General features: G+C 47.7%; 9 protein-coding genes and 1 non-coding gene across 12 annotated transcripts; 8 read left to right on the plus strand and 2 right to left on the minus strand.

The window, feature by feature from the left end:
* Positions 1 to 1,354: 1,354 nt before the first annotated feature.
* Positions 1,355 to 1,444, minus strand: ONS95_000348. The gene has a single exon. It is a non-coding gene; the product is annotated as a tRNA-Thr (tRNA).
* A 3,988-nt stretch (positions 1,445 to 5,432) lies between these two features.
* AOX1_1 (Alternative oxidase, mitochondrial precursor) lies at positions 5,433 to 8,280 on the plus strand. 3 transcript variants are annotated; one of them, XM_058493502.1, is made up of 10 exons: positions 5,433 to 5,578; positions 5,630 to 5,721; positions 5,769 to 6,021; positions 6,075 to 6,249; positions 6,301 to 6,462; positions 6,516 to 6,723; positions 6,774 to 7,023; positions 7,069 to 7,629; positions 7,680 to 7,818; positions 7,872 to 8,280. In XM_058493502.1, exons 1-8 carry the CDS (start codon positions 5,508 to 5,510, stop codon positions 7,307 to 7,309), a joined length of 1,452 nt encoding a protein of 483 aa, XP_058363702.1. In that variant the 5' UTR covers positions 5,433 to 5,507; the 3' UTR covers positions 7,310 to 7,629; positions 7,680 to 7,818; positions 7,872 to 8,280. The 3 variants fall into 3 exon arrangements, with proteins under 3 accessions (XP_058363702.1, XP_058363700.1, XP_058363701.1); XM_058493500.1 differs by having other exon boundaries at positions 7,069 to 7,259; positions 7,310 to 7,818; XM_058493501.1 differs by lacking the exons at positions 5,433 to 5,578; positions 5,630 to 5,721 and having other exon boundaries at positions 6,301 to 6,723; positions 7,069 to 7,259; positions 7,310 to 7,629.
* A 762-nt stretch (positions 8,281 to 9,042) lies between these two features.
* On the plus strand, positions 9,043 to 10,097 carry ONS95_000350 (uncharacterized protein; the record flags this gene model as incomplete). Its single annotated transcript, XM_058493503.1, has 2 exons — positions 9,043 to 9,645; positions 9,702 to 10,097. The coding sequence occupies 2 exons, from the start codon at positions 9,043 to 9,045 to the stop codon at positions 10,095 to 10,097; spliced, it is 999 nt and encodes a 332-aa protein (XP_058363703.1).
* Positions 10,098 to 11,155: 1,058 nt separating this feature from the next.
* On the plus strand, positions 11,156 to 12,450 carry ONS95_000351 (uncharacterized protein). Its single transcript, XM_058493504.1, has 3 exons — positions 11,156 to 11,847; positions 11,913 to 12,094; positions 12,157 to 12,450. Exons 1-3 carry the CDS (start codon positions 11,483 to 11,485, stop codon positions 12,219 to 12,221), a joined length of 612 nt encoding a protein of 203 aa, XP_058363704.1. The 5' UTR covers positions 11,156 to 11,482; the 3' UTR covers positions 12,222 to 12,450.
* Positions 12,451 to 12,690: 240 nt separating this feature from the next.
* ONS95_000352 (uncharacterized protein) lies at positions 12,691 to 14,994 on the minus strand. The gene is made up of 4 exons (XM_058493505.1): positions 14,961 to 14,994; positions 14,541 to 14,910; positions 14,288 to 14,484; positions 12,691 to 14,185 (listed from the first exon to the last, which is right to left on the minus strand). The coding sequence occupies exons 3-4, from the start codon at positions 14,380 to 14,382 to the stop codon at positions 12,982 to 12,984; spliced, it is 1,299 nt and encodes a 432-aa protein (XP_058363705.1). The 5' UTR covers positions 14,383 to 14,484; positions 14,541 to 14,910; positions 14,961 to 14,994; the 3' UTR covers positions 12,691 to 12,981.
* A 1,145-nt stretch (positions 14,995 to 16,139) lies between these two features.
* Positions 16,140 to 19,804, plus strand: ONS95_000353 (uncharacterized protein). The gene is made up of 3 exons (XM_058493506.1): positions 16,140 to 16,751; positions 16,806 to 17,301; positions 17,379 to 19,804. The coding sequence occupies exons 1-3, from the start codon at positions 16,333 to 16,335 to the stop codon at positions 18,636 to 18,638; spliced, it is 2,175 nt and encodes a 724-aa protein (XP_058363706.1). The 5' UTR covers positions 16,140 to 16,332; the 3' UTR covers positions 18,639 to 19,804.
* A 656-nt stretch (positions 19,805 to 20,460) lies between these two features.
* ONS95_000354 (uncharacterized protein) lies at positions 20,461 to 20,993 on the plus strand. The gene has a single exon (XM_058493507.1). It carries the CDS (start codon positions 20,648 to 20,650, stop codon positions 20,990 to 20,992), a length of 345 nt encoding a protein of 114 aa, XP_058363707.1. The 5' UTR covers positions 20,461 to 20,647; the 3' UTR covers position 20,993.
* Positions 20,994 to 21,537: 544 nt separating this feature from the next.
* ONS95_000355 (uncharacterized protein) lies at positions 21,538 to 22,635 on the plus strand (the record flags this gene model as incomplete). The annotated part of the gene is made up of 1 exon (XM_058493508.1): positions 21,538 to 22,635. The coding sequence occupies one exon, from the start codon at positions 21,538 to 21,540 to the stop codon at positions 22,633 to 22,635; it is 1,098 nt and encodes a 365-aa protein (XP_058363708.1).
* Positions 22,636 to 23,270: 635 nt separating this feature from the next.
* On the plus strand, positions 23,271 to 24,020 carry ONS95_000356 (uncharacterized protein; the record flags this gene model as incomplete). The annotated part of the gene is made up of 2 exons (XM_058493509.1): positions 23,271 to 23,609; positions 23,664 to 24,020. 2 exons carry the CDS (start codon positions 23,271 to 23,273, stop codon positions 24,018 to 24,020), a joined length of 696 nt encoding a protein of 231 aa, XP_058363709.1.
* A 497-nt stretch (positions 24,021 to 24,517) lies between these two features.
* Positions 24,518 to 26,887, plus strand: SDA1 (Severe Depolymerization of Actin; the record flags this gene model as incomplete). Its single annotated transcript, XM_058493510.1, has 3 exons — positions 24,518 to 24,564; positions 24,614 to 24,649; positions 24,703 to 26,887. 3 exons carry the CDS (start codon positions 24,518 to 24,520, stop codon positions 26,885 to 26,887), a joined length of 2,268 nt encoding a protein of 755 aa, XP_058363710.1.
* Positions 26,888 to 27,169: the final 282 nt, after the last annotated feature.

Genomic DNA, 27,169 nt, shown 5'->3' on the forward strand with positions numbered 1-27,169 from the left:
GTCGAGGTGGACTGTGCCCGAGTTTACAGACGCCGAAACTGCCCGAGGATGCGGCATGAGAAAAGGAGAAAAAGTAGGTAAACGCCCACAGAGAATCTAGACAAGTCTAGTCTTGTAATAAACAGTCCCTAGACTCAAATTCTCGACAGTAGGGAGCTCTTCTTGCGCTAATAGTCCTTGAAATGCTGTGTGCCTTAAAGTGCTAGCGAGCCATATCTCTCGAGCAGTCCCCAAAGAGCCTGTCGACTGGGAAGATTGTAATCAGATTGAAATGTTCGAAAACCCCCAATTTCCTATGGAACCATATGGATCAAAAGGGGCTTTACAGTTGTTCCTTTCTCAGAATGCTCCGAGTCTGTCGGGTCATCGACACTGGACAAGTATTCACGCTCCACAGTTCTTGACGCTCAAACAACAGGCTTCTCAAGCCTAACTTCTTAAGCGGAAGCCAACATAGTTACCTACTGAGGCATTTTTTTCCCTATCCAGCTCAACTGCCTAGAACTATTAGGAGCGTCTTTAGTCAATACTGACTTCCTTCTTACTTCATCTGGCAATTACTTCATCTCGCAATATTCTAGACAATGTCTCCACTAAACTTAGTTTGAGCAGCTTGTAAACTGGCTTCAAAAAATAGTTACACATACTTGAGCGCCTTCACGCCAGGACCGAACCACGCATTGGGCGACTAAGGTCAGGTCAAGGCAATAAATGAGACAGTACTAGAATGCACGAGTACAGGAAACTACCATGTAGCCGTGAAATGTAATGGTGCGAAGCCATAGTGAACAGTTTTGAAATCTTAACAACGTAATCCTGAGCTTCTTGCCGCAACAATGCTAGAATTTACGATGCGCGATGAGACTAAAGATCACACAAGACAGAAGAATCATATCAGTGCGGCCACTCCAAAGCTTTGTTTCAGTGAACCTAATCGAAGCGCTGAGGATATCGAAAATATTTTAGCTCATGTCTCGTGGTCGGACCCTAAGCGACAGGCCATAGTGAGAAAGCCTAGTTTTCTCACTATTGCACTACAACAGCGACACACAAAAAAGAGAAACGTTTGCTCTACTGCGTGATAGAGACTTGCTTATCTGTGCAGTGGACAGTGCAAGAACTGACGTTACTCAATCAAATGAGCGGCACTGTCCAGCGGGCAAATTCAAACAAAGAGGCCTTCCTTCAACAAAGAGCTGCCAAACAAAGGGAAACTCGCTAAGTAGGCTTGATTCTCGCCTAAGAAATGCGAAAAAAGGAAAACCCACAACTACGAAAAATAAGATAAATGCTGCTACAGCCTCAATACAGTTCTAGACTATAAAAAAATATCACGATAGCAAAAGAAAACGTTTGCCTCAACGCGGAATCGAACCGCGGATCTTCTCATGTCGCTGTCACATCGTTGTACGAGTGAGACGCATTACCACTGTGCCATTGAGGCCCGGTTAATGACTGTTGTAGTCACCTGGGATGACGTAGAAAGTCTTATTTGATTAATTATCACCCACAACATTTTGCCCAACTTTAGTGCGCGGAAATTGTGCGCTCTCCACAATTTCATTTTATACCAATTAAATCTTCAGCTTAGTGGAGGCCTGAGCTTAGTGGAGGCCTGGAAGTATTAAGCGACGATTAGCCTTCGTGCCAAGAACATCGCAGACATGACAAAAGCATGATATAGAAGTGATAAGGCGTGCAGAGAAACAATACTATTATCTGCCCTAGGGAATTCTGAAAGAAAAGCATTAATGAGTTCAATTGTGGCGCACGTGTTGATCACGCCTTCCGCAATCTCCTGAGCCGATAATCGGGACAAACCTGACAATAAATACAGCACATACCCCCCCTTCTTTTGATGAAAATCTCAACAATATCAACAGCGGCACACCTGCACATCACCAACCACTGACGGAGAACTTACTTAGGTATGATGAGAACGACGAGAGTCTTGTGACTTCAACGACAAAGAAAGCGTCAACAAAGAAAGCGTCAACAAAGAATGCGTCAACAAAGAATGCGTCAACAAAGAAAGCGTCAGATCAGGAACTAAAGAAGCATTTGGAGATCGGTTCAAGCAGTGCACAAAGGAAATTCCAAATTGACTACGACCCCAGTCGCAACCAGAATGGTTCCAACCACCATGGCACCATCGTATCATCAATTACACGATAGAATCAAACAGTCATTGAAAATCATCTCAGGACTGGGGTATTCTACTGTACGTATCCTGCTGACAACTTTTTGATATGGAGATATGCCGGACTAAAGCTTTGCAGACCACTTCTGTGCACCTCTAAATCAGCCATTGATCAGCTGGCCGTTCAACAACAAGATGGCTTCTCCTTGTCGGGCTGTCAGACGTGATGCCGACTTATTACCTAATTTTGCTTTTTCACTTCAAACCTTCTGCGGCCCTTGCACCCTGGTATCTTTTGCCGTTCCTGCATTCCAGGATGGGCTCTGACAAATTCACAGCCTTAGGTACGCTGGTACGCTGAGCTTCCAAGGCATGATCAGTATACCTCCAGACTGATTCGCATCTTTCCTGGAGCTGGTCTCCTCGAAAGCTCCTGAACACGACAGAGCTGTCAGGAAAAGTTCCCCGCCTTGAATCCTGGAACATGCGATTTCCAATTGCCGTATCGCCTTCAGTCTGGTCAGCATCTGATATTTTGCACACTATCCCTTTGAACCTTTTCCGAGAGATAAACACATCTTCAACTTAACAGTAAAATAGTTCTGTATTGTATGGAATCCCGTGGTTCAGCGCTCGTGTCACGAGACCTATAATGAAGCTCCTCGTCCTCAAATCGCACCATCAGCTCGTACTTGACCAGATCGATGGAGCCTCACACTTACTAGGAGTCGAGAATCGCGATCTGTTGACAGTCAACCTGAAGCGAACTTGCATGCAGATGTGGCAGACAAGATGGTTGGACCCGGCAAATTTCGAGTTGAAGATGAGCTTGGATCCTCCCAGCAAAGTCATTGGGATCTCACTGGCCTTTTGGTCACTGTACGGTTTGAGATCTGCGCACAACCTTGACCAAGTGGCCAAGTGATCTCTTCTATACAACATATCGCTTGTTTCGTATCAAAAGTCCGGAAAATAAGTGGCCGACCATATCCTATGGTCATCTATATGTTGCTTCTTTTGCTTCAAATTATTGGAATTCTACTAAGAAGTAGATCTTTACAAAAGGCGGGGAGTATCCAAAGCCTCATAATGTTGTTTTCATACAAGACGGTATTGTTACCTGGTTTAGTTAGACGGCCAGCCAAGAAAGCCACCCAAGCACGTCACCGAGCCTCGTCCGAGTTACATCGTTTAAGAAAGTTCGGCATCATCAATTAGGGGAGTTGGGTTGTTAAAAACGGCTGCCCCCTCACAATTATGCTGTCTACATGAGGCAGCTCTAAGCCATATCTAAGCTGGTCGACTCTGAGTTTCGAGTGCTCAAATTCAAAGCCCCCCACCATCCTTTTGAAGACAGTTATACATTAATGGTGCAACCATCGCAGGACTGCCATTTGCGTTTTACTAGAAAACTAAGGACTCTTTGACGATCTCACACGCTAACTGTGTAGTTACGGTGGTAGCGAGATCTTGGCCTCACCTCTTATGTCCTCACTCAAGCTCACAGAAAAGCAACTGACAATCTCTCCGAGGCTTCAACGGGCAAGTAACTCTGATACAATTCTTAAACCTTTCACATAACATCGAGATCGTAATGGGCATACCTGAAATCTTCCCAAACATCGAAGTCAAGAGCTGGAGTTTATGGCAATCCTTGGGCAAGTGACGGCTTGAAGCGGCTATGTCCAAGACTCCATCCTCCCCGTTCCCCCCAAAATTTGGTGGCCGTTAACACGGAAGCGCTACTCAAGTTTTCAAACTAGCGGATCCGGACCTACATCCGATGCATAAGAAATGATACTTTTCGCAATTGTTTTTAACTTTCCTTCATAGCGCTGCTTCCAACTACTTCGCCACATGAGTGCTTTATTTGAGGGGAACTACCTAAGAATATCAAGGATGGCCAGTTCTAATCGCAGGTCGAGCAGACTTGAAGCGGGGCTGATTCTACCAAGTGCTTCCACAAGCCCGACACCCTCTGCGTCTCTATTCTGGCTGCATACCAGATGCTCACCAATAGCACTCAATTGTACAGCACATGGAAGAGCCCTTCTTCTAGGATGCATACATATTGGCATGCAGACACGCATAGCGCCTCGTTGGCCCCACGCCCACCAAAGCCCCACACATCAATTCGTGCCTACAGTACCTATTCGCTCGTGAGAGTTGAGGGTATCGAAACTCACTCGATGCAATGCGGGATCCCCGCCACCAGGAGGTTTAGAAACAACTGGTGGAAACTTTATCCGCCAAGTATGGGGAGGCTCGAGGGAAGCACTAATACCCCGCAGTCGCTAAGCCCCCCAACATCAGAGCATCCTCGATGCATCATCCTCCCTCCTCAACCAACACACTTTCAGGTCGGACTGCTCAAACGGCCTTGCATTTGAATGCTTGCCTGTCTTCCTTGGTCTTCCTGCACGACTCTCGAACCACGTATATTTTATGCCATGCTTATGAAAGCTAAGAACCTTGCAAATTGGCAACTCAATGCCTGCATACAGCTGCTGATCTGCGGGGTTGGGCAGCTCGCACACCCGGAAAGCTCGGTAGGTCAATGAGGTTTTGCTGGCATGCGATTTCTTTTCTTTGGGGCTCTGTTCTTTTTCATTTACTGAAATTCTGTCATTGGATTGGTTTGGTGTGTCGAGATGATGTGAGCATCATCCCTAGCCCAGAGCTGTATCAGCCAAGTGGCTTCCATTCTTTCTTACCTTTCCCCGTATCAATCTCTATACCCTCTTGTCAAAGACCGATTTTCTATTATCTCTTTCTCAACAGGGTCGCATATAAGACCCACACATTTCTTAGCTGCGGGGTAGCTTGTGGGGGTAGTGCCAATATTCCAGGCAGTCGAGACACTCATGCACGCATGGAGCATGGGCTTCGTTTTCAAAACATCAAGATTATTGAACTCTAGACCCCGAGATATCACCATGAATTCTCCTCCACACCGAGCATGCAGGGTATGTTGACAAGGTTCCCATACGTCAATCCTCACCTCATGAAGCTCTTCAGAAAACCAAGTCTCACTAAATGAGGGGTAGCTTCCGTCACATCGTCAGAAGTAGTTCCCCAAGTGCATTTCCAATGCAAAGACGCAGTTGGGATGAGATTGGAATCCAATTGGGTTTCATGAATGGATGAAGCGGAAGTAGCACGCGTCAGAAGTTGCGCAGTTCGTATTAGCCAGCTTGCCTAGACAACTCTCTCGTGCGGGGTTGAGGGGAAGTTGGCAAGTTTAAAAAGGAGAGAGCTCCTGCGTTCTCTGGAAGATGAAGTAGCATTGGCTGTGCTTTTCTGAAGAGCCTAGACAAACAGCAACCAAATAACGTGTCCTTGAATATATCTTCATATTGAGTTCATCATGACGGTCCCTGATGAGGTAGATATCATCGTATGTGGCGGTGGCAGCTGTGGATGTGTTGTTGCGGGCCGGTATGTTCAAGAGATGCCTGCCATGCATGGCAGATATTGACTGTTTCCTAGTTTGGCCAACCTCGACCATGACCTTCAAGTTCTCTTGATCGAAGGAGGAGAGAGCAACTTGAACAATCCATGGGTCTTCCGCCCTGGAATCTGTAGGCTTCGCCAAATTACGTTCCGGGTTGTTTACTGACTGCTGCAGACCCACGTAATATGAAGTTGGACAGCAAGACTGCCTCGTTCTATTACTCGCGACCTTCAGAATGGCTCGGCGGTCGCAAGGCAGTCGTTCCCTGTGCTCATATCTTGGGTGGAGGATCTTCCATCAACTTCATGATGTACACCCGGGCTTCTGCTTCTGATTATGATGACTTCCAAGCTAAGGGCTGGACCACCAAGGAGCTGATCCCCCTCATGAAAAAGCATGAGACATATCAACGTGCTTCAAACAATAGGTAATTCAATCAGCATCGACGTACCCGAGAGACTATCTCTAATATTGGTCCAGAGAAATCCACGGCTTCGAAGGCCCAATCAAAGTTTCGTTTGGAAACTACACTTATCCAATCATGCAAGACTTCCTCCGAGCCTCCGAGTCTCAAGGCATCCCAACCACCGATGATCTTCAAGATCTTGTGACCGGCCATGGTGCAGAGCACTGGCTCAAGTGGATCAACAGAGATGTAGGATAATGCCTGCTAGCTTAAGTTCTTCGCTGCTAATACAGGATCTAGACTGGACGTCGTAGCGACTCTGCTCACGCATATATTCACAGCACTCGCTCGGTTCACCAAAATCTCCATCTCCAATGCAACACCAAGGTCGACAAGGTGATCTTGGAGAATGGCGTCGCAGTTGGCGTTCGGACTGTCCCCACAAAGCCTCTTCACCCATCCGTAAGTTCTTAGAGCTCCCCCTGACCAACTGTATTGATACGAGTTCCCCCAAGCAGCAACAATCCCGTACTTTCCGTGCCCGCAAGCAGATCATTGTATCTGGCGGTACTCTTTCATCGCCATTGATCCTCCAGCGATCTGGTATTGGTGATGCCAAGAAGTTGAAGAAGGCTGGCGTCAAGCCTCTCGTCGATCTCCCAGGTGTTGGTCTGAACTTCCAGGACCACTACTTGACGTTCTCTGTTTATCGTGCCAAGCCTGGTATGTATAATTACATTCCAAGCCTTTTGATTGATTGTTAAATTTTTTAGGCACTGAAAGTTTTGATGACTTCGTCCGTGGTGACCCAGAGGTCCAGAAGAGAGTATTCGATGAGTGGAACATCAAAGGCACCGGCCCACTCGCCACCAATGGTATCGAAGCTGGTGTCAAGGTTCGCCCTACCGAGGAGGAACTTAACGAGATGGACTCCTGGCCAACTCCACACTTCCGCAGTGGATGGGACAGCTACTTCAAGAACAAGCCCGACAAGCCAGTCATGCATTACTCTGTCATTGCTGGGTATGTTGCCCCAACTACTGCTAAGTCACTGCTAACATAAAACAGTTGGTTCGGTGACCACATGCTGATGCCACCTGGAAACTTCTTCACCATGTTCCATTTCCTCGAATATCCATTCTCTCGTGGCGAGACCCACATTGTCTCGCCCGACCCGTATGAAGCACCAGATTTCGATGCCGGCTTCATGAACGACGAGAGGGACATGGCCCCCATGGTCTGGGGTTACATCAAGTCAAGCAAGTCTTGCGCTTTCATCCTACCCCAACAAGTTCTAACATCAGTGTAGGAGAGACTGCTCGCCGCATGGAGGCCTATGCCGGTGAAGTCCAGAACATGCATCCATTCTATGCCTTTGACTCGCCAGCCCGTGCCAAGGATATGGATCTTCTGACTACCAAGGCGTATGCCCTCCCAGGTAACCTTACTGCCGGTATCCAGCACGGATCGTGGTCCATGCCAGTTGAAGCTGGCAAGCCACCCCAGCCAAGCCTGCTCAACAGCAACTGCCAACATGTGTACGAGGACCTCAAGTACACCAAAGAGGATATCGCGACTATTGAGGAGTGGGTTAAGCGTCACGTTGAGACTACCTGGCATTCTCTTGGTGTAAGTATTATAGGATTTCAACCTGCGGCACTTCGCTAACATTCAGATAGACGTGCTCGATGGCTCCTAAGGAGGGCAATAGTATCGTCAAGCACGGTGTCTTGGACGAGCGCCTGAACGTCCATGGCGTCAAGAACCTCAAGGTCGCCGATCTCTCCATCTGCCCCGATAACGTCGGATGCAATACCTGTACGCTGCTTCCCTACTTCCCTGAACTCCTAAACTCTTACTAATGCGATCAGACTCCACCGCCCTTCTCATCGGTGAGAAGTGCGCCGTGCTGACCGCTGAAGATCTCGGATACAGCGGCAGGGCCCTGGAGATGAAGGTCCCCAACTACCATGCTCCAGGCGAGCTGTCTGGTCTTGCTTCCTCGAGACTCTAAACATCTCTCTGTCTGGGTATCAGCAAAAGGTAATTGGATTGGGAAATTGGTTACTGCTTAGCGGGTGAGGGGATGACGTCTTGATTGTGACAAAACGATTGTACTGTTTCCCTTCTTTAGGTAGTCTTGTCTTCGGTGGAGGAGAAGGAGGAGGATGGATGATGTTACTTGAAGAAACGCGCATTCATTGTTCTGCTCCTCTTTCTCTCCTTGACTAGGATAATGACGTCTTGTTTGCTCGATCAATGGAGATTTTAGCAAGTAATGTTCAAATTGTCCTTGACCTATGTATGTGATGTTCTCGTAAAATTGGGAGATGAGAGGACCGAATACCTCAACAGGCACCTCTGACCCAATGCCTGGGCACGGAGGGGGGGGGTTTATCGTTTGAACTAATTTGTTGTCCCTGTACTGACCAAAAATCCAAAGGAAATTTGAATTCAACAAGCAGTAAGTAGTTTAATTCCTCCACACACCACTCATGAATTTCGACATCTCGCTGCTCACTGTCCCATGAGACCGACTACCGATACCGGCTTGATCACATGATTCACGCGCAAAAGGGGTGAGGTGGTCAGGCCTCAAGCGAAAACCCCCCTTTGACGCCCAATCTCGACAAAAATGACAACACATCCACCACATCCGCCAAACAAAACAACACAGCCCAACTACAGTAAACGATACGACATCATCATCTCGCCCTGAAGCCTCAAAGTTACATGATGATACGCCATCGATCACGACATCGAAACAGCTTCATGCACGTCGCGGGGGCTTGATCCTCGTGACTTTGAATCTCACGTGGTCACAGAAATACTCATGTAACGACGCGGGTGGCTGGCCAATGTTGAGGATTCTATACTTTATGTTTTTAGGAGTGAGGTCATACATTGAAACGGAAATCTCGAGTTTCGAGTCATATTTGCGTGCTTTCGAGTCGACTGTGGCAAGGTCTCGCTCTGAACTCCCTAAAAGCCGCTGTTGCTACGATATATCACCGCGAATCGACATTTTTCAAGCGCAAAGGCATGTTCGTGGAGGTGTTGGAGATGATCGAGCTCGCGGTACATACACTTAGCGACCCCACGCCAGTCGAACATCTCGCCAACGTTCGAGGAAGCGTTACACTCTTGTTTTCTCTCGCCAAATATCGGGCCATGCATGAAGTGCTTCAGAGAGTGTCTCCACAGAAAGGCCCTGGCATGCTTTGGAAGAAGAGAATGCAGGCGAAGCTCGAGCAAGCAGATTGTGCAAACCGATATGACACTGCCATTGACCTGTCTCATCAAGTCCTTTCATCCGCAAAGACGTCCGATGAATCCCTGACCTCGACTGCTCTGTCTATGGATGATCTCGGAGTGGCTTTAATGCACAGAGGACGTTTCCGAAATGCTGCTTCTGAGTGCCGGAAAGCGCTGGCGGAGAGGAGGATCGGTCTGGGGAGCTCGTATTCTGATACGCTTACCAGCTGTCACAACTTGGCCGAGATTCTGAAGAGAGATGGCCAGACTGCGGAGGCTATGAGGTACATTCAGGGAGCTTTGGTAGGCAGAAAGAGTATTCTTGGCCCTGATCATCTGGAGACTGTGCACAGCAGATTTGTGAAGGCGAGCATTCTTCGGTACAAGGCAGTAAGTATACAGCATTCCCTCTTACAACCAAATCATGCTAACCGATTGACTTGCAGGTATCCGTCAATGACTTTGATGAAGCGGAACCTCTGGTTTTAAGTTGCATTGAAAAGCTGGGCTTCACCTTGTCAAACTCTCACCCACTTGTCATTTCGTGCACAAGCAAGCTCGCACTCATCATGCTCGCACGCGGCAACTACGAAATGGCGGAGCAGATGAATCAAGAAGCCCTCAATGCCAGAGAGCAAGGACCATGGCTCGAAGCCTCGACACATCCCGATACTCTCACAAGCAAGCATCAGCTAGCCGAAGTACTGCGACTGAAAGAGGGATGCAAATCGGCAGACGTATTGAGCGAAGCTGTATTCACAGACCGCACAGCTATTCTGACGAACGGCACTCTTACTGGACAATATCTCCCCCCCGATCAGCTTGCCAGTCTTCATCACTGAGCCATTGTCCTCCCTGGCCTCAAACAACATCTACCAGCATTACAGAAAATCGACATTGCACTCACATCAATAAAAGTTATCCTTGGTGAAGACCATCCTGATGTTTACCTCAGTATGACCTGGAAAGGTGATCATCCGAAGCCAGCTCCCCCGCTACCAATCCGGGCGCGTCCAAACCCTCGACACAATCGAGACTCTCCACAAGCAAGCTCTCGAAGGTCTTTCCTGGATCTTCGGACCCGAGCATCAAAGCACACTTCAATGCAAAACCAACCTCGCACTTCTCAAAAATGAAAGAGATGGGTCCTCGAATGCTGAAGCTGAGGATCTCTATCGCCAAATCTACAAGTCGTATCAGCGGAATCTGGGAGATCTGCATCCAGAAACACTCAAAGCTAAAGGAAGATACGCGGAATCGTTGAGGGCTTCAAGCTCGAGTAACCATTCTCAGGCCAGGAAGCTGTGGAGGGAATGGTGTAGGGGATTTGCCAAGGTGTATGGTCCTGATGCGTGGGTGACTGTGAAGGCGAATAAAGAGAATGAGAAGTCCCTGAGGACGTGTCCGAATCCTTGGCTTTCGCTCTGAATATGGCGGGGAATGGGGTGGTGGTATGCACTGTTCTGTTCACGAGTATTTAGTAGTTAGGGACAGATAAGGCAAAACATAGAAGGCTGAAGAGCAAAACGAGAAGAAGGAATTTTGACGAATAGAGTAGACAGTACAAGTAAATTCCCTTGCATATTTTACAGTGTGAGTTTTCCCCACATGCAAAATCAAACAGCCACAGACCTCGTCCCACAGCACGCAAGTACCAATCATAAAGTCTCTTCAAGTTATCGTGTAACCCAGGTCCCAGTCCAAAGCAAAAATCCCGCGGGATTGGCAGACTAGCTTTACTTTATCACATTCATATCTCAGCACCACGTTTAGGCTAAGTCATTACGCATATTGTCGTGCTGTAGCCCAAAGATTGTTCATACCAACCGTTCCACTCCCTTGCAAACTGCCAGCGAACACTATTTCCCGAACCTGCAGCACCAACTGCATGGCGGGCGCGCCCAACCCAACGCAACACACGGACGAACACCCATCGCATCAAAGTCATATGAGCCAATCAATTCTCACAGGGCTTTCAATTTTGAATACTTCATCTTCACTCGCTCCATCTCCATGATTTCATCTTTTCTCCTTCCATCTCTTCCTGTAAATTTTATATCGCATATACTTCGAGTTTCTGATTTCTGTATGATTTTGGATTTTGAGTGGATCCACAGTACACGTATATACTACATTGGATATGTCTGCCCTGCGACAATGAAGTATTGAAGTCCCGTGCTCGCTAAGCTGCTTCTCCTATCGTTGCGATTTTTCATTCTGCCCCTCTATGTCGCCGAATCCCCGCTCTGGGCTTGGGATCAGGAAGAGTAATACGGAATACATTGATAGGGATGTGGATACTTGGACACACACGTCGGGCGATGGATCGATATTGTCTCCCACCAATTTATCCACGTCTACCGAGCCGAGACATACTTCGGAAAGCAATCCTTCCTTGGAATTACGATCAGAAAAATATTCCGCTTCGGAAGCGCGAGATGCAGAATCAAGAAATGGAATTGAGGAAAGAGACGGAACCCGATATATCACTCTCACCGTCACACGATCTTCGGGCACGTACGTGACGCTCGTTGAGCTGGGCGACACGACGCTCCCGACTTCGTATCAAGTTACCCAAAGCCAAACAACAACGTACTCCTCCCCCCCTCTCTCCGTTAGCAATCCTCTTGAAACCCAAACTTCTGACGGAGAACTAGTAGATCGCGCATTCCAGACCCAGGTATCCCAACAGGAACTATCGTCGGCATCGTCGTGGGCATCTCCCTCGGTGTGTTGGCTCTAGTGGGGGTCTTTTATGTGTATTTATTGAGAGCGAGGCATTTGAAAAGGATTAGGAGGAGGAGAAAGAGAGCTAGGAGAGCGAGTGCTAGTTCAGGTGGTATGCATTGGTTTTTCTTTTGCTCGTTTTAAGGTGCAGAGTGATGCTGATTGAGTGATTAGGACCTGCGCCGGCGGCTCCGCCTCCTGCTGCGGGTGATGCGCCACCTCCTCCTGCTAATCCGTGAGATTGTACGGAGATTGAGGTGATAATTTGGACTTGTGGAAGTTGATCTTGTGATGCTGTGTACGGAACTGGTGGGAGTCTCTATGTATGATGCTGAAGTGGAGAATACTGTAAAAAGGGGGTTCGCTTCTGATGTTGTATTTACCTTACTCTCGATCTGGAAATTGATCGCCCTATCCGATTCTGTCGAGTTATTACCCGAGCCTTTTGTCACATTCTTTCATTTCCCACTCCAAGATCTAAATAAGTTTGAATCTGGACAGCTGAGAAAGAGCAAGTTCATTGTCCTCCTCGGTGAAGTCCTCCTCCTCGCCTGATTATCCACCTCGTCTATAGTAATTCTGTCAAGGTCATCTTATCAAATAAGCAAATTTCCGTCACCACCATGGGAATAGGATTTACGAGAGAGCGGCTCTCCTCGATGATACCTCGGGATGGTTAGAGTCGAACTTTGATGAAAAGGAGGATGACTGTTGACTGCCCGTTTGAACACCTTGGAGAAGAGTCTTCACGATCTTGTATTTTTTAGTTATACCTATTAGCGGTGTTTATTTTTATATTTGTGTTTCGACATTAGTAATCGCTAGTATTTATTTCTGAGTTTTACAGTGTACTTGGACGCTATGGCAACATATGACCATAGTAGCTAGGTATGTGCTTCTTGACCATGCTGTATCCACACAAAGAGTGAAGTTCTCGCAACCTTGGAACTGATACAAAAAGGAACCCAGACAAGCGCAAATACTCTCCAACTCGGTCTCTCAAATTTCTTTCTCGGGCACAATATCTTGTTTTCCAGCCGCCGTCTGAGGTGGTATACTGACCACTGTCTTCTCTGTCTCTACTCCCGTTGGAAGGTTAGTCACAAGCTTCCCGTCATTGGACCTTTTCTGCTTTTCGGCTGCTCTTCTTTCACTCTCTTCCTTGTCAGCTTTGACACTCTTCCATTCCATCATCAGCGCACCAATAATGCTAGCCGCGGAACATCCAACAGCGACTCTGAACATATCCGCCAATGCAGCATTGTACGCTACCAGGACTAGACGCATATGCTGCTGTGGTACAATGTTTCTCAACTCCGTAGCGCCTGTTTCCACAATTACCTCCGAGGAGACATCTGCCACTTTGGAAAGCTTCGAGATGAGACTTTGGGTGAAGACCGTCTGTCCAACAGAAACGAATATCGAGCCTCCGATTCCCTGCATGAAGAGCATGAGAGAGACGCCGATCATAACATCTTGTTTCGCTAAACAAGCTTGTGCTGCCATTGCTGCCTGCTGTATACCGAGTCCAAGGCCAAAGCCGCAAACGACCTGGTAGCCAATCCATTTTGAGGACGAGATGCCGACTTCCAGGATCGTGAGGAGGCCAGCGCCGATAGACATTATGATCGAACAAACGATCATCTGACCGGTGTAGTATCCAGTCTTGGCGGCGATGGCCCCCGAGATGATGCTAGCTACGACGAGGGACAACACGAGGGGAAGGGTATTGATGCCAGAAGTCACGGCCGAGTCGCCTTTGATGGCTTGGAGCCAGATCGACAGGTAATAAATGATGACCATCATAGATCCAGAGGTAACAAGTTGGAAGTACATGCCTGCTAACATGCTTCGTTGGCTGGCGATTCGAACTGGGACTGTCGCATTGTCTCCGGATTTGAACTGGACGAAGATGAATAGACCGAGAAGGATTCCGGCCAGGATGAACAGGACAATAATTCTAGCATTTTGCCAATTGTAATCTGCACCTCCCCACTGAAGAGCCAGAAGAAGATAGACAATTCCTGGCAAGAAGACAAGTGTGCCTAGAGGATCGAGTTTTCTGATTTGCTGGCGGACGGTATCCGTATTTTTGGTGGGTGCCACTTCGAGTAGAAACAAAATGATGATGACCACAACTCCGCCCACTGGTAAGTTGATGTAGAAACACCATCTCCACGTGGCGTGAGTCGTGAAAGCGCCTCTGTTCAATCGATTAGTGAAAATTCACTTGTGGTGATCAACGAGGGCAAGGGGGTCGGGTATGGCTTGATGTCGGTTGGAAATGGTTAAATGAGCTACTCACCCAATGAGAGGCTCTGCCACATTGGCAACCCCAAAAACAGCTCCAAATATTCCTTGAAACAATGGTCTCTTATGGAGAGGGATAGTGAGGACCATGATATTGACGCAGCCACTGAAGATACCCGCCGCGCCAACACCGGCCACTGCTCTCCCAATGATAAACGATACTGAATTTGGCGCAGCACCGCAAATTACTGACTGTAAATGGTCAACTTCCTCTGGTTTGTGCGCTATGAGACAGAGCTTGTACTTACTCCAACTTCGAATAAGCCAATTGCACCAAGTAAACCCCATTTTGTCGAGTAGAAGGTGTAGATGCGGCCATATATCAATTGAAAGGCGGAACTTGTGATTAAATAGGAACTTGCATACCACTATTATGTCACTTTCAGCCAATCTTTTATTTTCGCGACGTTGAATGGTGGCCGAAACGATTGGAGGTAGATACAAAGGCTTGCAGGACACAAGTAGCACGACTCGAGCTGCAGCCGGACTTTTCTACAATACTGCGACATGACAAAAAGGAGGCATGGATAGATTGTCAAAATTGCTTACCCCAACATCATTGATAGAATGGAATTCATCCGTTATCTCGGGAATGGCAGTTCCTAATATTGTGCGGTCCTGTGACTACTGTCAATCTCGAACTCATTTTAGCGAATAACCTTCCTCACCAGAGCAGGAAGTGTTTCACCGGCGCACTACGCCTGTTACAGCGGCGCATGCGCAATCGATTTTTGCTGGAGGAGCCTCCTGGCGCATGCGCCTGAACTAAGGATCTTAGCAGCGCATAGTACGGATAATCAATTAATCCGCATGTTCTACTCGCCTTATTAGTAGAGAAGACGCACCAGAAGGCCCTGTTACGCTGAAGGATATCGGGATAAGAGCTTTACCCTAAGCAAAAAGATAAGATAGTCCTACTATATAATCCTAAAACTGTTCTTTAACCTCTACTTTTACTTTTAAGGTAGTACAAAGAGTACAAAGGTTTACCTTATTTACCTCTTACTTAACTATTTGCTATTCAGCGTCTTAGGATTTTTATACCTAGGCTACCTCTTGTAGGCATTTCAGCGTTCTTCAGCATAGTAAAGGTAGCCTGCGCTGCTAAGATCCTTAGTTCAGGCGCATGCGCCAGGCTCCCCCACCAAAAATCAATTGCGCATGCGCCGCTGTAACAGGCGTAGTGCGCCGGTGAAACACTACCTGAGCCACGATAAACATCGTACAGTAGGCCCCAATCATAATCACAGCTACTTTCTTCCATGGTAGATATGTCTCTTTCTCATCTTCGTCCTCTTCTCTGCATTCTGGCCTATCTGTTGTCGGGTTTTCACAGGCTGTCTCGATATCTCGTCCCAAAGCTGTGGCTTTGGGATCTTCTACAGTGGTGGGCGACATCTCTCTTGCCAAGGAATGAATCTAGATGTTGGTCGTGGAGAGTATGGGGAAACTCAACGAGGATTGTCTGGTCAGATACTTAGACCTCGCTGACAACTTCAAGGAGACTTGTGTTGCGGGGGGAAGCTTGAATGAGGACCGGGGCTAGGACATATTTATATACGAAGCAGGCTTGAATCGCGCTGCATGCAAGTTACTACAACACATTGCTTGCATTGCACAAGCGGTCATAGACAATTGGTTTGACAAATTGCAGTCGTCAACGTCGTTGAACGGACAGTAGAAGTGGTGAAGTCCGAGATCTTCATCATGAAAGATACATTCAGTGCTCTAGCTTGGCTCGTTTGACACGGACTCTGGTTCGGGACCGAGATAATTAGTGCGCTCCCGAGAATTCCATACATAAGAGACGACTCGCAAGCTTCAGTACCCCTCTCTCATATCCCAAATAAACAACAAAAAGGGACTTATACCTCACCCGTCTCTTGATCTTTGCAGCTTGGCGTAGTTGACTCCTTGGACGGGGTATTCTACCAGCCCGAAGGACGTGGACGTTGTGCCACCTGAGACCCACCTGAGACCCTCGCATATTTCTATCACCCGTGCCCAGTCAACAGAACGCCACCACCTGTGGGGATCAAGATGCTCCAAGCACCATCTCAAACCTTCAACACGACGCCAAAGATCACGAGAGGCCATTCCTGCATATTATGCCAGCAGCGCAAAGTTAAATGTGATAGGCAAAAGCCCTGCTCAAACTGTGTTAAAGCAAGGGCTGAGTGTGTTCCGAGTGCACCCCTTCCACCACGCCGAAGGAAAAGGAAGCTCACCGAGATTGATCTCGCTGCTCGGCTCCGAAAATATGAACACCTTCTACGGACCCATGGCGTGAAATTCGATCATGATGATGAGGCACCTCCAGAAACTGGTGAGCGGTCGCACGTGTCGTCACGCTCCAACGGAGCGGGGTCTAATGGATTGTCAATGAGTGTTGCACGAGCTCGCAATGCAGAGAGGGGAGCCTTATTTGCCGACAAGGAGAACTCACATTATGTTGAGAAGTATGTCTAGATATCCCCGACCAATGTGTTCCAAGTCACGGCTAACAGAAACAGTACGTTGTGGGAAAACTTGCGAGACGAGATACAGGATCCAAAAGATGCTCTCCATGAAGGATCATCAGAAGATGACTTTCCCGATCAGGGTGGTTATCCTACACTAGAAGGATTTCTTTTTGGGTCGCTTGGAGGACTTTCACAAGATTTGAAAGACCTCCATCCTCCACCAGTACACATCTTTCGATTGTGGCAGACATTCCTCGTTAATGTCAACCCCATGGTGAAACTGTTCCATGCACCCACGATCCAGCAAATGATATTGGATGCAAGCGGCGATCTTGCAAACGTGCCACGGCATACGGAAGCATTAATGTTCTCTATTTACTTCATCTCGGTCGTGTCTCTTCAAGATCAAGATTGCAGGTCAATGTTCAATGAATCGAAGGAAACACTTTTGGCAAAGTATTCGACTGGAACCCAACAATCCTTGGCGAATTCGAGGCTTCTCAAGTCGCTGAATATCTTAACTCTACAGGCTTTTATACTGTATCTTGTAAGTTTGGAAACGGATTTGATTAATTTTACGGACTTTCTTCCTTACAAGGATATTGGACTGATTCCTTCTTGAAGCTTGGTGTGCGACGAACGTATGATCCTCATTCTCTGTGGATCTTGAGTGGTGTTGCCGTGCGGATCTCACAACGTCTTGGTCTCCATCATGACGGAGGACACCACCAAATATCTCCATTCGATGCAGAGATTCGACGTCGAACATGGTGGCAGGTGGTCTTCCTCGACGGGCACTCCTCAAAGCTTGCCGGGGCTGGATTTCCTGCGTGGCTCGCCAAATTTGATACAAAAGTGCCGCTGAATATCAGTGACAGCGATCTGAGTCCAGGCATGACGGATCCGCCACAGTCGAAAGAGGGAGCTACTGAGATGTTATTTTGCTGCTTAAGATATGAGATTGCACAAGCATTTCGAGGCGCGAAGCCTGGCACCCCATGCAAAGAGGCTACAGTACTATCCTGTGCTACCGGTCCTGAGCTGATACCTGAAAAGGACAGAGCTATCGATGACTTAGAAGCAAGATTCCAGGAGCATTTTCTCCGGTACTGCGACCCCTCGATTCCACTCCATCTTCTCACTATCTACGTTGCCAAATCAGTTATCTGTACCATGCGAATCATGGCGCACCATCCTCGGCAATATCCAGACAAAGGAGCAAGCATGCCTCAAAAAGAGAAAGACATGCTCTTCACCGAATCCCTGAAGGAGCTCGAATTCGACTCCCTTGGCCATACAAACAAGTCTGTGCAAGGCTACCTCTGGCACGTAGCATCACACTTCCAACTCGACCCCTTCATTTACCTCCTCAGCGAGCTTCGCCATCGGACCTCAGGCGAGCTTGTCAATCGTGCGTGGCGACAAGTCGAATTGTCCTTCCAAAATCGCCCGGAAATGATCAACAACACAAAGAACAGCCTCTACGTCGCCATCGGCACCCTTGCCCTCAAAGCTTGGCAAAAGCGCGAAGAAGCACAAGGCAACTACCAAATTCCTCCCCCACGCTTCATCTCGCTGCTACGCGCCCAACGCAACATTGCAGAAGTCCCTGAACAGGTTGCCCTGCCTGCTCCACTCCCGATGGTGAATCACTATATGGGCTCCAATGGCGTCGCAGATTATGCGAATAATGTCCCGCAAGGTCTAACATATAATAATATAGCACCAGGAGATACAGCGGAGATGCAATGGGCTGGTCCTGATGCGTTGGGTTTCGATATGAATATGCCGGAGATCACACCTGTGGACTGGGAGTACTGGCAGACGCTCATGGATGGAGAATTACCTGCGTATACAGGGGAGGGGCAGAATTTCTTCAACTGAATGAAGCTACCATCCCAGTTTTTAAGAAGCAAAAAGTTGCAAAATTGAATGCGATATCTCCCAGCTGTTCAATCGTTGACAAAGCGAGCACTTCTAAGTACCAAACCCCATGCACGACTTTCAGACCCAGCACAAAATCAACGCAAAAGTGACAGAAACTCATCTCCCTCAAGATCTTATGCCCTACCACAGGAATTTCAACCAACCTTGCTCTGCACCAAAACCACCTTCCACCCATGTCCCATAAACTTACATTTTTCCACTTCGGCGGCTCCCCCGCCTGCATCATTTCAACAATAACAACAACAACACTTCTTTATCTGTTGTACAGTCAGTGCCAGATAAGGGTTGATCTGTGACGGGTCAAGTTTAATGACCATGGACGATTAGTGAAGGGGCGTAGACTCTGGTGCGCAGAAGGGGCCTGCTGTAAAGCAGATGCAGCAGCTCGTTGGCGTGGGTGAGAGTGGCGGAGGCGGCCGAGTGGGAGGAGGTGGAGGAGGTGTGGTGGTTTCATGGGCTCGAGTGAGGGCGAGGTTGATTATAAGGGCTATATAGATGGTAGTTCTTGTGAATATGAAAGCGATGTTGTGAGTGAAGCTGGTGGCATTGATAGGAGCTGTGCTGTGGTTGACGATAGAAGAGGCAAGGGGGCTGTGGAACCGTTTCTTGCGGAATTTGTCTCCGGAGGGCTCGAGGATAGAGGTATGATAGATTTTTTTTTTTTGAAAGTGTTGTCTCGGTTCTGTCCAAGGATGTGTTCTGCATGCTGTGCTGTGCTGTTCAGAAATTGAAGTGCACAGAGGGGTGCAGCACCAGTGCAGCTTACAGTTATCCTTTCAACTGCCTAGAACACTCTCTTTCAGGAGGCAGCGCTGAAGCGGGTCACAAAAGCTGCCTATCACTTCCGTATTTCAGGCGTTTCTCGCTTAATTACAGGGCACTCCTTCAGGCCACCCGTCCCCGTGAAGATGTGTGTTTGTTTGCTTTGACAATTGAGGGGATAGTGAGTTTTTTTTTGGAGCCGAGGTCAAGAGATGAAAGAAGCAAGTGATTAGTAAGAGAGGTTTAAACATCCCGAAGATTATGAAAAGGTATGGTTTGCCGTTGTATGCGTGAAGTGAAGGTTGGAAATTAGAAATTTTGAGGGTCTTTGAATTTGGCCTGCTGTCTTCCTTCGCAAAGAAAATCTCTCTATTATCGAATAGTCAAAAAACTATCGAACGAATTCATATGCCACTCGGGTTTGAACCAAACCTTTTGATTCAACAGTGTTGTGGATGTCCTCGCCATAGCAAGCAGTGAGGTCAGTCGCCTGTTCTACTCCTGTCAAGAGCCAAGACTGGGCCAGGGTAAGCGCGCCATGTCGAACTTCCAACTCCGTCTGCGATTTCCTGGGTCTTGGAAAACACTAATTATACTTTCAAATAGATATGCCGTACAGGTACGACTTACTACTTCAGCCTTATACCTAATTAGAGTTTATAGCTTTGTACTAATCAAAGAAGCACTTCCCTTTGTTCCTTTTATTCATAATTTTTAGAGAACCATTGATGAATTCAAAATTGATCAACCAACTGCTTGTAGAGCTCTAAATATATCTTAGACTGCAAGAGATCTTATTTTCCATTCAAGGAGATACCGGAATAAATGTTCCTTTGTGATTTGATAGGGAACGAGTTTATTTAGGATATGACTTAGAGAAAAAAATGCAGAACAACAAAGCGGTCTTTCTCTCAACTGCTGAAAGAAGATAACACTCTGACAATGGCTTCACTATCTCGAGAATCATCGCTGTAAATCTCTAAAAACAATCGACTAAGACTGAGATTCAGCATATATAAAAGCTCGTGCTGACTAGAATGTGCTTCTGCTCTCCAAACATTACCACCAACAGCTCAAGCAAATCATAATATTCAATAAAAAACACCTCAGTATCCTGATTATTAACACAAAATATCACCAAAAAAGACAAGCACTCAATTGACCTTTGAACATCCAACAGCAGAATGTTCAACCCAACCACCCTCCTCATTGTCTCCTTCTGGGGCCTCGTCACTCTCAGCATTCCATCTTTCGCTCACCCCTCCCCAGCAAATTTAACTTCCATCCTGGAAGCCCGCGAGAATCGATGTATCTGTGAGGAGGAAGGCAGATTTTGCATTGGATTCAATGAGCGTCTTAGCGGCATCTGTCCAGCCGACACAATCATCACTTGCAAGGCGGAGAATATCGGCAAGGAACCAGCCAAAAAGCAGTATTGCAACAATGGACGTGGTTGGAGAGCCAAGGAAGATAGTCACTGCTACTGGAAGCAGCTTACTAAGGATAGTGGAAAGCTGGCGTGCAAGTGAGGTGTATGGGGCATAAGCGACTTGTGACCCGGACTGCTCGCTGAGATCAAGACAAATGGACATAAAGCAATACAAATTCTTCACACAAAAAAACTGATTCAAGGCTTGGTTCATTGATATGGGCTTCTTCTAGGAAGAGGTTGACTGAGATTAAATTGTTTACGTTGCAAGGCTCGCTTCATGCTCGTGATGGTTTGCCGGCGTTTGGCTACGAACAGAGAATGGTAGAGGCGAGGTTCCCAAATTGTTGCAGACACAACTAGACTCATTATACTTTCCTGCAAACTTTACAGTTTCAAACAGCTGAAAATATGACGATCTGGTTCCGAATCCATTCAAATCGCAAAAGGTACAGTCACGTGTGGCCATCGAGCTGACTAATAGCCTTTCTCGCTCAGTATTTGCTGACGACTGAGTTTCTTCCAGACTTAATTCTCTTGTTCGTCTCCAGATTTCACAACATATTACAATCTTAATACAACCTATGCTGCAAGAGTAGAACGATGGCGCCTCGTACAAAAGAAGAGCTCTCGTCGTTATCGGTCATGGACCCAGCGCTAGCCGCAATTCTGGAGACTCGACCAGCGATACGGCCGCCAAAGCCATCCGACCCATATTATGGGCGAAACGATCATTCGGCACTCCGACAGCACAGAGCAGCAATGCTAAAAGAGAAATGGCATCTCCGTTATCTTCCTGGCCCCATACCAGAAGTTCGAGAGGAAGATCGCCAAATTCCTGTTCGTGATGGTTCGGAAATCACAATTCGGGTTTATCAACCCGTGACCAAAAACGAAGCTGGGCATCCTCTAATCGTAATGTTCCATGAGGGTGGTTGGGGAATGGGAGATCTAACTGATGAGGAGGTGAATTGTCGACTGTTCTCGCGAGATCTGGAGGCTGTCTGCGTTAATGTCGAGTATCGACTTGCGCCAGAACATCCCTTTCCAACATGGATCAATGATGCTTGGGATGCTCTTCAGTGGTGTGCTCAGAACGCTTCAACTCTGGGAGCTGATCCATCAAAGGGTTTCGTCATCGGTGGAGGCTCTGCCGGCGGAAATATTACTGCTGTCCTCGCCCATCTTGCTCGCGATGAACAATTGTCACCTCCCCTTACTGGTCAGTACCTTGGAGTACCCGCTATTATGTGTTTCTTGCCACCGTCGCATATAGACAATCAATATCGATCCGAGTTCTTATCACACCCTTTTATCACCCCGAGTAAGGATCCGGTTCTCAATGTGGCTTTCGGACCTTCAGGCACGTATCTTACCCCGATTGTCAGGTCGATAGTCGGCTTGCTACCTCTGAAACTTCTTGCGCGAGTATTTGGATTTGCTGGTATGCATGGTGATATGTCAAGCTCTTTGTTCGTGCCTTTTCTTTATGGCAGGACGGAACGAGGACACAAAGACCTCCCTCCGGTCTACTTCCAAGTCTGTGGCTTGGATCCCCTCCGCGACGAAGCGTTGATATACGAGAGGGTATTGAGGGAAGAATCTGGAGTCAAAACGAAGCTGGATGTATACAAAGGATTAGGTCATTACTTCTGGACGAATTTCCCAGAGCTAGAGATAAGCAGGACATTCGTCGAGGACACTGTGAAGGGTGTGAGATGGCTACTAGAAGAGCAAAAATAGTCGGTGACTGCTATCAATCGCCACAACAGCTTCGATTGTGTTCTACTGGCGTAGTTCATGGCTGTGCGATTCATGTCACACCAAGAATCGAGTATGTTGGCATGTTGGCTCGCTTGAGTTCGAGCCGCTGGTCTTACCGAGAAACCACACCTGGGCTGTTCGCTTACCTGCCGAGTTTGGTCAAATGCAAGATATCGAGCGTCCGTACTTACCTATCAGGTCTTATAGACCAAGCTTTTGGAAATCATTCCGGACTTGCGAGAGTTCGTCCCACCAATGCAGCTACTCAATTTGACCCCAGTCTGCATGCTGACCAACCGCAGTCATTGGAAACACCTCATGCAAGCCACTCTCAGCCTGGTCAAATAGAAAGTCACTCCACTCACATCATAGTAACCCATATATAGCCTTGTCAAAAGATAAGCCGCCCAGCCCGTGGCTCGACGACACCGGGTACAAGCCAATTGTGCAACCTTCATTGCAGCTGGGCGAGGGTCTCACTCCACAACTTTAACCGGGATCTCATTGCCTCGAGCTGACTACAAGATGAGGATAATCCCAGAGCCTGATCATCATGATCCTCCTATTCTTTATCTCCAAGTCCTGGAGACGTTCTCGACCCAAATCTTGAGTCAATGGCACCTTTGCGATCCAATGTCGAAGTTCAGCCTCATCTAGAGGCCAGACAGAATGATGCTCAGCTCAGACCCATAACCCTGACTGTCACTCGAGCTACAACAACTTTCACGACTATTGTGAACTTGGGCGGTGGAGCGACCAACGTTCCTACTCAAGCGGATCCAACAGTGGTTACAACGCCACTCTCTACTCCAGATCCAGTTATCGCTTCCGGCTCAAGCGATCCAAGTGACAACACTGGCGTTGTTATCGGCGCTACTATTGGAGCATTGGCCGGAGCTTTGTTGCTCATGATCTTTATCTGGAAGTGCTGCTATGGTTACCGCAATGCTGTTGTGAGTTCCTGGCTTATATCTCACATCTGAGTAGGAAGTTGACCCCCTATGCAGCGTTGGACCGGCAGATATTACGATTCCGATACCTCATCATCTTCCTCTTCTTCTCCCTCATCTTATCGGCGTCGTTATGGAGATACCTTCAATCGGCGCAACTACAGAGGATACCCAGTAGCAGTCCCACGCAGAACGTACTCGAGACGAGAGCGAAAACCGAGCTTGAGTACCTCAAGTGGAAGTCGCAGTGACAGTACTTGGATGAGGAACAGAAGAAGATCTGGGTGGGGTCATAGCTTATTCGGCTGGGTCACTGGGACAACTACGAGAAGGGTGAGGAGCGTATATGTCAGGAGGGATGGTGACAGTAGTGGGAGGAGGTATGGAGAACCTAGATATTCTGTTGACGATTAAGGTTTGCTTAAGGTTGGTGGGGCATTTTTATATCCGTTCTTTGGGAGAGCAGGTTATGGTTACTTACCTTGTGGCACTGTTGGACATCCTGATACTTCTGGTACGACTGATGACTTATGACTTATGACTTTAGATGGGTTCTCTGGCCTGGCAGGTGCTACGGATGGCTTGGGCTGATATTAACGACAAAGATAGCAACCCATGAATTCTCACTGTTGCAAGTGATTAGTGGAATGTAGCCAAATCTGGATCTTGAAGCCGTCCCAGACGCAAGCAAATGTTTTTATCACTTTTTGAGATGATAGAGCAAAAAGTGAGAAGCACTCGGCTAATGAAGGGAGGTGAGCTTTGGTGGGGGTTCACGTGACGTCTACCTCCAGACGCTAGCTGGGGCCATCTACGCTAAGATAATTGATAGCAGAAATATTTTTGGGGAGCAGGAGCACATGAAGGCATTCTGACCATAATCGCCCACCTTCTCGCCTCTTACAATCACAATGGTCAAGAAACGGGTAGGAGCGCTTGACAAGGTGGACGCAGATCTGTTAGCAACCTCTGATATTCTAATTTGGCTTACACTGAAGTGTCTTTAGGTCGAGTCTGCAGTACAAAGTTCGCCGAGATCCACGGTGAGCTCTGAGCCTCCTTCCTCTGTGTCAAGCAGTATGCTAACGCTGCTCAGATCATATCGCGAGGACTTCCAGAAACAATTCGAACAATATGTGTCCCAGCGCGACATCTTCCTGGTCTCTCCCACAACAGCTGCTTCCAGTGGCATCGTCTCTTTTCACGACTTGATCGACTTTATTGCGCACGTCGCAGACTGCTTTCCAGAAGATACCAAGGAATTTCCAGAGGACCTAAAATCTTTACTTACCTTGCACCACGCGGAACTTGACAGCGAATTGCGGGAGAAGATTGTTGGAAGCTTAGTTCTGTTGCGCAAGAAGGACATAATCGATTCTGCGAACCTGCTCAATACGTTGTTTCCTATCCTGGTGACAACTCCCAGCAAGACTCTTCGGAGCTTACTGTTTTCGCGAATCATATCTGATCTGCGAACCTCAAATTCGAAATCTACCAACCATCGGTTGAACCGAACTATTCAAACCGCACTCCACAACCTTCTTACAGCTGACCGAGCATCGCAGAAGGGTATTTGGGCAGTCAAGATCACAAGAGAGTTATGGAAACGTCAAATATGGACAGACTCGAAAGCGGTTGAGATCATGAAGGAGGCCGCTCTTGCAGACAACGAGAAAGTCATTGGAGGCGGCGTGAGATTCTTTCTGGGAGGAGACAAGGAGCGAGAAGAGGCGTTGGAAGATGACAGTAGTGACGATGACAACGCCATTGACATGGGCAAGTTGAAGCATCAAGCAGGCATCAACAAGAAGAGTCGAAAAACGAAGAAGAATCTGGAAGAGGCAGCCAAGAAGGTCAAAAAGGTCGAGAAGAAGAAGCATCAACCACACCCTCTCAACTTCTCAGCGCTACATCTGCTACACGATCCCCAAGGATTCGCTGAAACTCTTTTCTCGAAACATCTCCAGAACTCCAAATCGAAGCTGAACTTGGAGCAGAAGCTGCTGGTTCTGCAACTGGTTTCCCGATTAGTTGGCTTGCACAAGTTGACCGTCATCTCATTGTATTCCTACTTTATCAAATACCTCACGCCTCGACAGCCGTCGGTTACATCATTCCTTGCCTCCCTCGCCCAAGCCACACATGACCTAGTCCCACCTGATGCCCTCGAGCCATTAGTCCAGAAGATCGCAAACGAATTCGTGTCGGAAGCTTCAGCATCGGAAGTCGCATCGGCAGGCTTGAACGCGATTCGGGAGATCTGTGTCCGACAACCGCTGTCGATGAATGATACCCTTTTACAAGATCTGGTTATGTACAGAAAAAGTAAGGACAAGGGCACAATGATGGCTGCGAAGGGATTATTGTCCCTGTACAGAGAAGTTGGTGCTGATCTGCTAAAGAAGAGAGATAGAGGCAAGAAGGCAACAATGGGGATCAAAACCGGGTCTATTAAGGAGCGCAGATTTGGAGAACAAGAAGTCGGTAGTATCGAGGGTCTCGAGCTTCTCGAAGAGTGGAAGAGAAATGAGAGGAAGCGGAAACGAGAAGAAGCCGGATTGCCTGAACTTGGAACGGACGAGGACGATTCAGATGAAGAGGAAGAGGAAGAGGGCAAAGGTTGGGAGAACTGGGATGCCGAATCCGATGCTAGCGACGACTCTGGTGGATGGATCAACGTGGAGAGTGATGCTGAGATCGAAATCAGTGATAGTGAGGATGACAGGCCGAATCCCAAGAAAGCGAAGCTTGATGCCAAGGTTTCCAAAGAAGAAGAGAAAGAAAACGAGGAGAAAGCTCTCGAGAAAAAGATCTCGAAACTTGCGACCACGAAGATTCTTACTCCTGCCGATCTGGCGAAGTTGCAAGAATTACGTTTGGAGGCCAGTCTTGACAAGGCTATGGGCAAGAGCAGTAAATCGCACACCCAGCGATTGAAGGAGATTGCAGATCGACATGCAGACGATGCTCTGACGGCTGATCAAATCGAAGGCTTTTCCAAGCTGCGAAAGAGCACAAAAGAGGAGATGATTGCTTTAGCAAGAGAAGGCAAGGGCGAGAGAGGCGAACATAAGAGTACGCAAGCTTTGAGGAGACAGAAGAAGGATTCTGAAGGCAAGAGTACAACAAATAAGGAAAAGGCCCGGAAGAAGAATTTCTTGATGACGCTTGGAAAGGCCAAGTACAAGCAGAAGAGGAGTTTGGTACAGACGAAGAGAGTGCTGCAAGGACATATTGAGAGAAGTAAACGGGGTGGGAAAAGAGGAAATGTGGGGATGTAGATATTCGCTGGTAAGGTAGAATCAAACAGGACCCAACAAAATCTACGTCAGCCACCAAATGCAACTATCATCTGGCACTTAGTCGGATCTCTGCCGCATAAGATCTCGATCTTCTTGTTACAACTCAGAAGTGACGAACTCTTTGAACTCACCAATCCCAGGTATCAGCTGGTCCCACGCAGCCGAGGGACGGGCGATCTAGCGGTCAGTATCCACCATGTATCTACCGTGTATCCACCGCACAGCAAATTGTTTTAATTTACCTGTAGAGTTCCACTTAGA

Source organism: Cadophora gregata (genome assembly GCF_030347475.1).
Source record: "Cadophora gregata isolate MNR1 chromosome Unknown scaffold_1, whole genome shotgun sequence".
NCBI lineage: Eukaryota > Fungi > Ascomycota > Leotiomycetes > Helotiales > Ploettnerulaceae > Cadophora > Cadophora gregata.